Source organism: Limulus polyphemus, unplaced genomic scaffold (genome assembly GCF_000517525.1).
Source record: "Limulus polyphemus unplaced genomic scaffold, Limulus_polyphemus-2.1.2 Scaffold580, whole genome shotgun sequence".
Taxonomy (NCBI): domain Eukaryota; kingdom Metazoa; phylum Arthropoda; class Merostomata; order Xiphosura; family Limulidae; genus Limulus; species Limulus polyphemus.
The window spans coordinates 141,554-148,456 of NW_013666190.1; the positions used below are offsets into that span (position 1 = coordinate 141,554).

Below are 6,903 nucleotides of genomic sequence, written 5' to 3' on the forward strand. Positions count from 1 at the left end.
GTTGCTGTGATTGATCAGACATTATACCATAGTGGCGCCCCTGGCGGCAACGCGTGACAGCTGCGGTATTTGCATCTACATGGTTCTCTGCGGAATTACAACGCTAGAAACCGGGTTTCGATACCCGTGGTGCGCAGAGCACATATAGCCCATTGTGTAGCTTTGTGTTTAATTCCAAAAAACAAACAAACAAACTTAACATCCTTGCGCAATTTCACCTTCTTATGCCATACTGTTTGTGAGATATGACGTGCTTAACTGTGAAACTTTCTTTATAGTCACCCTGTATAATGTTTACCAGGTCCTCCGTCCCTTAGGAAGAACTCTAACAATAAGTGGGAACTGATTGTATACCCAGGGTCAGATTTTAGTATTATCTTAATAGAACTCTAACAATAAGTGGGAAATGATTGTATACCTAGGGGCAGATTTTAGTATTATTTTAATACATTTTAATTGGCTTTTATATTATCACCTGTCTAGTTCTTGAGAGCATGGATTTTAAGTTTATGAGCACTCTAGAATAAAACAAAATTAGAACCGTAGGATGATAAAAGATGTTCAGGAAATATTTTTGTGCGTTAGCCTATCTTCAAAATGCTATACACAAATTTACGAATATTACAATAATCACGAAAAAATGAGAGAACTGAAAATAAATTTAATGTTCAATAAAACACTTCTTCCAAAAGTGCATGCATTTTCTTAAAAGCTTATATATTTCTTCTAATCCAACACATTAAGCGTGTTAGTGTACGTCGAACAGAGGAGTCGCATCTCACACTTAACTGTGCTCTAGTAAATGTAGCATCTAAATCAACAGGTTTTAGTGTAAAGCATGTATTCTAATATATATAATCGTCAATAATAAATTTCCAGAAAAGTCAAATGCTTGACTGAAGTTTCCATTGCAGTACTCTTGTAAGCAGAAATATATTACATATCAAAAGTTGTTTTTTTTTTCCTTTCCATTTCTATAACAGATGTTCTTTTGCGATATTTTAGATATTTTTACACACGATTTCCATCATTCTCATAAATGTTTGTTTTGACTTCTGGAGACGCTTCAGGAATGATTTTGACTAGCAATACTTGCACAAGAAAACTTCTCGCCTAAGGATAAGAATTGCACAGGGAAATCTCTAATTTGGGAGGTGGGTGACAGGGGATAGGCTTATAAAATAAATGGTCTCTTACCTTGGGACTAAAATTTGCATGCTAAAAAGTATCTTAACGTCGGGAAGTAATGTTAGACTTACATAAGAAAACCTCTAACTGAGGGTCTAAGCCTAGGCAAAGAAGACTCGCATATGGTGAAAAGACTTATACAGAAAAGCCTCTTACTTGGGACAAGACTTGCACACGAACGTATCGTAACTTGAACAAGGGCGGCGTTTGTAGGTGCAAATTTAAAAACATGAGGTTCATAATATTGCTATTATGTGTTAATGACTAATCTGTCAACACCCGCCCCCTATATGAATATGATAAAGTGAACTTTAAATTAAAAAAAAAACAATCAAAATAAGCTACCTTGTAATGTGCAATGCTTCAATTTCAATATGTAATTCCATATAGCTCTATAGAACGTTATATGGTGAAACTTATGATAAATCATCAACCAGAAACACTGATTACATGGTTTACAATTAGGTTGTCCTGAGTCAGAACATCTGACATTCTATCGGCGCATTGTGAAAAAGTTACAGATTGGGTAAACATTTCAAACAGGACTACTTGAGGATCGGACTTTAACTGAGTGCACATAAAAGTCCACCGAAATAGAAAATATGTCACGTGACAATTGGTCATTGTTGCTGTCTCGAGTTTGGCTAGTATAGTATAAAACTTAATTCTCTATACAATAGCAATAGTAACGGTGATCAACAGCGTACGATAAAACTGGCTAAAGTCCAGAGATGAAAAAATAAAATTTAGTTTAAAAAATCCTTATTGAAGTTCAATATCTCGCACCTGCCTAAGGCCATTTCTGACCTGGAGTCAGAATATGAAATGTAAATTTTCTATAGGTTTTTATGAATTTATATAGTTGCAATTTGAAACAGACATTTTTTTATCCATGGAAAATCAACGAGATAATCTAAGCTTATGGAAAATGGTACTTTAATCTTTTTTTTTTACTTTCTGAATAGTAACCTACTTCTGGTAAGATCAACTTGACTGAGAATCTAATACTGAAATGCATCGTGAATTTTCTGTCCAACTTATTGTTTTCTATTCTGGGGTCGAGCGTTGCATAGTGCTTAGCGTGCCGGGTTGTGAATCCGAGGTTCTACGATTAATATTCCGTTGCTATATATATATTTATATAAAAATAGCGCTTCGCATTTAGGAGACGTCGGTGCGTTAAAAGATTGGCTGTAAAATATCAATATTCAATTATTATCAAGGTCTGACATGGTCTGGTGGTTAGAATATTCGACTCGCAATTTGTGGTTTCGGGATCAAAGTCCGTCGCCAAATATGCCTACACTTTAGATCGTGGAAGAAGTTACAATGTAGCGGTCAATCCCAATATTTGTTGGTAAGGTGTTAGTCCAAAAGTTGCCTTTCCTCTAATCTATCACTTCAAAATTAATGATGGTTAGCGCAGATAGCCTTCTAGTTATTTTGCGGGAAAAGTCAAGAAACAAATAGACAATTATCCCATAAGTTGGCGGTGGGTATTGTTGGCTAGTTGTCTTCCCTTTAGTCTATTCGAGGCGCGTGAACAGTCGGCATGTAGCTGATTTATTTAAGTTTAGAAGACCTAATTGTCACTTAAACACTGGATTTAAAAATCAATTTTATGATTTCTCAAAAAAACAAAAATCAATAACCTGGCTACATCAACTACTCTGTAAGAATGTTACAGTAAACACGTGTCTTCAATGTAGTTACCAGAAAGATGACTCCTCCTTCTTTCTCCTTTTTTGGAGAGAGAGAAACACAGGAAACAACAATAAAGGTTATTCATTCTAAAGAACAAGGTAAAAACAACGAATCCCATTAGCTTAAACTTTCAATAATATTTTGTATTACTTTCTTGGGTAAATATTACCTTGGAAACGCATAAAAAAAGAATAACGAATCATTTGGCGTATCTTGCGTGCAGGTACAAGAACCAGTACATACTTATACACACTTATACGTATACAGTAAATATATTAGCAAAAGAATCCGCCATTACCTTGCTAAAAAAAGTAAGGTTATAATGGGGGCGTGGTCACCCCTTCCAATATTTTGAACCGTTCGGTCGATGCAACGGTACGCGGTATTAAATGTTACTTTCGTTTGTCATCGGCTTCACGTATTTTGCTTCCGACCTCCAGGCTCAGTTGAGCCCTTCCTCGCGGCATTAAGGCGGTAAATTAAAGGGGCTTCAAAACTCTAACCGTTCACCCCATAACTTATTCTTTCAAATTTGATCTTTGTGGAACCCATCTGAGTTCCTCTTCCATATTTCATCAAACTGGTTCAGCCAATTCCTCACAACAACGTCTGACACCAGACAGACGGATGGGTTTACTTTATATATATATATACACGCACAATTTATATATATATATATACGTAGTCACTCAATTTATAAGTGATTTATAAGTGATTCGTGTCTCAACTTATGCCCTTTAATGTATTATCTTAATACAAATAAACTTTCTGTTCTTAATATAAAGTAAAACGTTTGAAATTTTCAGACAAAGCTAAGATAGTTTTATCTAAATAATACCTACCAGCAATTAAAATATCACTATAGTTTTCACTTAAACAACATTACAGAAAAGGAATACAAGCTGCTAAAGAACGAGAAAATACTGACCTCTTCACATAGTGCCATCATCCGCCTGGTGGATTCCAGACTCTAGAAAACGATAGAAAAAAAATAATTTCATTAATTTTTGTATTAATGACCCAAGAAACACTGAAACGAAATATTAAATTAGTAAGACATTCAAGTGATCTATGATGAATCCCAGGTGCATCATTTTCCATAATCAAAACTAAGTATAAATGAAAAATGTTTATAAAAACCAAAAAAAAAAACACTTTCAGCTGGAACCTTTCCATGATTGAAGTCGAAAGTTGTTAACACAATTAGAAGAGTGTCAACTTCAGTGGAGTTCTTGATAACATTTCTTGTGTGACAATGTAAGATAATCACTTGTAGTTTTCAAGTTTAATTTACACTGCTGGATTATGTTAATGCTTCATTAGGAGGGTGTCACTATCTTTTTTACATCGTGACACGAATACGTGAATTTAAAAAAAATGTTTTTTCGAAACGGGGAATTGTTACAATGAAATTCACTGAATAGGTGGACAATTAGAATTGTCTGACATTGTTCGTTATGATGTGTTATGATTTTTTTTGTGTGTGGACACATTTACAAGTTAAGTTTTTAACTGGCTATCATTTAAGTAAATAATAAAAGAGCTGTAAATATTTTAATCATTGTGTGAGAGTAATATTTACAACTGAACTGTAGCCGAATTCTTTCATTTTGAATGCTTATAATACTAAAATTCGGGATTCGAACCCTGAAATAGCCACAGATTATATTGAATTGCTTTGTGCTTAAAAAGAAAACGAAAAACTATTTTGCCAGTTAGTGTTAAATTCGTCTCCTAATATACTTATACAACGTGATGCTTAGTTAAAACCCAAACTTTTAAAAATGACATGCGCGTAGATAGCATCAGAAAAATTCGTATGGCACTTTAATTTGCATCCAAATTACATCCGAGTTGTAGAGTCGAAAGCAAAGCCACCTTACGGTAAGCTTTTGCAGCAAAGAAAATATCGCGTAGATATAGTAACACTGAAACCCGTGTAATCATTGTTTGAGAGATTACAACGAAACTGCGGTGTTATTTCTAAATGAAAATACTACCAAGCAGTACATCTCACAAGTAATAATAATTAATCAGGAAACTACCAGCTTTCTCTTTCATATGTAATAAAATAATTTTTTTTTATCGGAAAACTAATAATACACCAGCACAATAATGAACAAATTATTAACTAGTTAATAAAACATAAAAACTACGACTAGTTTCGACAGGGCAAGCTTGTAATTCTCAATGGACAAAGTAATTTTGGAGTAATTAGGTTTTTACTAGTTTAACAGGATTGTTTCAATACTCTAATTTACACGAACGCGCTAATACAGGATTATTTGTATATAATGATTCAATATAGGATCATTTATGTGCAGTGATTCACTAAACAGTTTTTATATAACCTTAAAAGACAAGAACTGCTAAAAATATTGTATTGAGTTCTTTTATCCTGAAATAAAAGCGAGACTCTTCACTTTGAAATCTGAAAACTCCCCATCAATTTATCGTAAAGGAAGTACGTAGTCTGTGTAAAACAAATATGTAGTCAAAATAAAGAAAATACATGGTCAATATATAAGAAGTCAGTTTAAGTACATAGTCAGTGTGAAAGAAAGAAGTGCGTTGTCAGTGTAAGAGAAGTATGTAATCAAAACAAAAGAAATCCATAGTCAGTAGTAAAGAAAGGTACATGTAGTTAATATAAAACGTATATGGTCCGTATAATTTATAAGTACATATTCATTGTAAAAGGAGTACACAGTCAGTAGAAATTCGTTGTCAGTGTAAGAGAAGTATGTAATCAAAACAAAAGAAATCCATAGTCAGTAGTAAAGAAAGGTACATGTAGTTAATATAAAACGTATATGGTCCGTATAATTTATAAGTACATATTCAATGTAAAAGGAGTACACAGTCAGTAGAAATTCGTAGTCAGCGTAAGAGAAGTATGAATCAGTATAAGTACACATAGGTGTGAAAGAAAGAAGTATATAGTCAGTGTAAATACGTAGTCAGTGTAAATAGGAAAAAGTTAGCGTAAAGGAAGTACACAAATTGCTTGATAGATAAAATATATTTAATAGCGATTAGGATTAGGAAAAACGTGATTTTTAGCCAATAGAGAAAGATTTTCCAGGTAACATTTAACGCAGTTACGTTAAAGTTACTTCAGTAACCAATGTTTTAAGTAACTAACTGATCAAATATTTCAGTTACAAAATCTCTCAAGTATCCTTTATCAAAGCAATGTGTTGGTTTCCAACATATAAAATTTGTATTTTCTCTCTCTGTCTTCCACAGTCGTTATAGAATTTCACGTAGTTATTATAAATTACAGCAGACAATCAAACGTAAGAAAATAAACGTTTAGTAATTACAGAATAACAGGAAATGTAGATGGACTTTAAATATATCTGCAAGCGAAGCGACTTTAACACTTTTCTTACTGTAGTTTAGTTAATATTACTTAAAGTTTTGTTATTACACTGCTTTAACTTTTGTTACTACACTGCTATAATGCGAATGAAGAATAACATTATGTATTAAGTCTTCTAACTCCTTGCGAAAAGTCGTTAAAATTCAGAACAAGCTAACTGATTTTTGAAGAAAAGGTTTTGTTGGAAGTATATTAAACTTGCGGAACTTCCAGTGAATCATCAAAATCCTCGAACTCAGGAAGTCCATTGTTATCCCCTTCCTAGGTATGACTCAACTACAATAGAAGTCCATTGTTATCCTCTTCCTAGGTGTGACTCAACTACAATAGAAGTCCATTGTTATCCCCTTCCTAGGTATGACTCAACTACAAAAGAAGTCCATTGTTATCCCCTTCCTAGGTATGACTCAACTACAATAGAAGTCCATTGTTATCCTCTTCCTAGGTATGACTCAACTACAATAGAAGTCCATTGTTATCCTCTTCCTAGGTATGACTCAACTACAAAAGAAGTCCATTGTTATCCTCTTCCTAGGTATGACTCAACTACAATAGAAGTCCATTGTTATCCTCTTCCTAGGTATGACTCAACTACAATAGAAGTCCATTGTTATCCTCTTCCTAGG

General features: G+C 33.6%; 1 protein-coding gene across 1 annotated transcript in view; it reads right to left on the bottom strand.

The window, feature by feature from the left end:
* LOC106459236 (synaptosomal-associated protein 25-like) overlaps positions 1 to 6,903 on the bottom strand; it is an 80,661-nt gene that overhangs the window by 59,296 nt on the left and 14,462 nt on the right. The window contains exon 2 of the mRNA XM_022385684.1: positions 3,821 to 3,862. Within this exon, the coding sequence (XP_022241392.1) occupies positions 3,821 to 3,862 (42 nt within the window). The remainder of the gene's footprint in view (positions 1 to 3,820; positions 3,863 to 6,903) is intronic.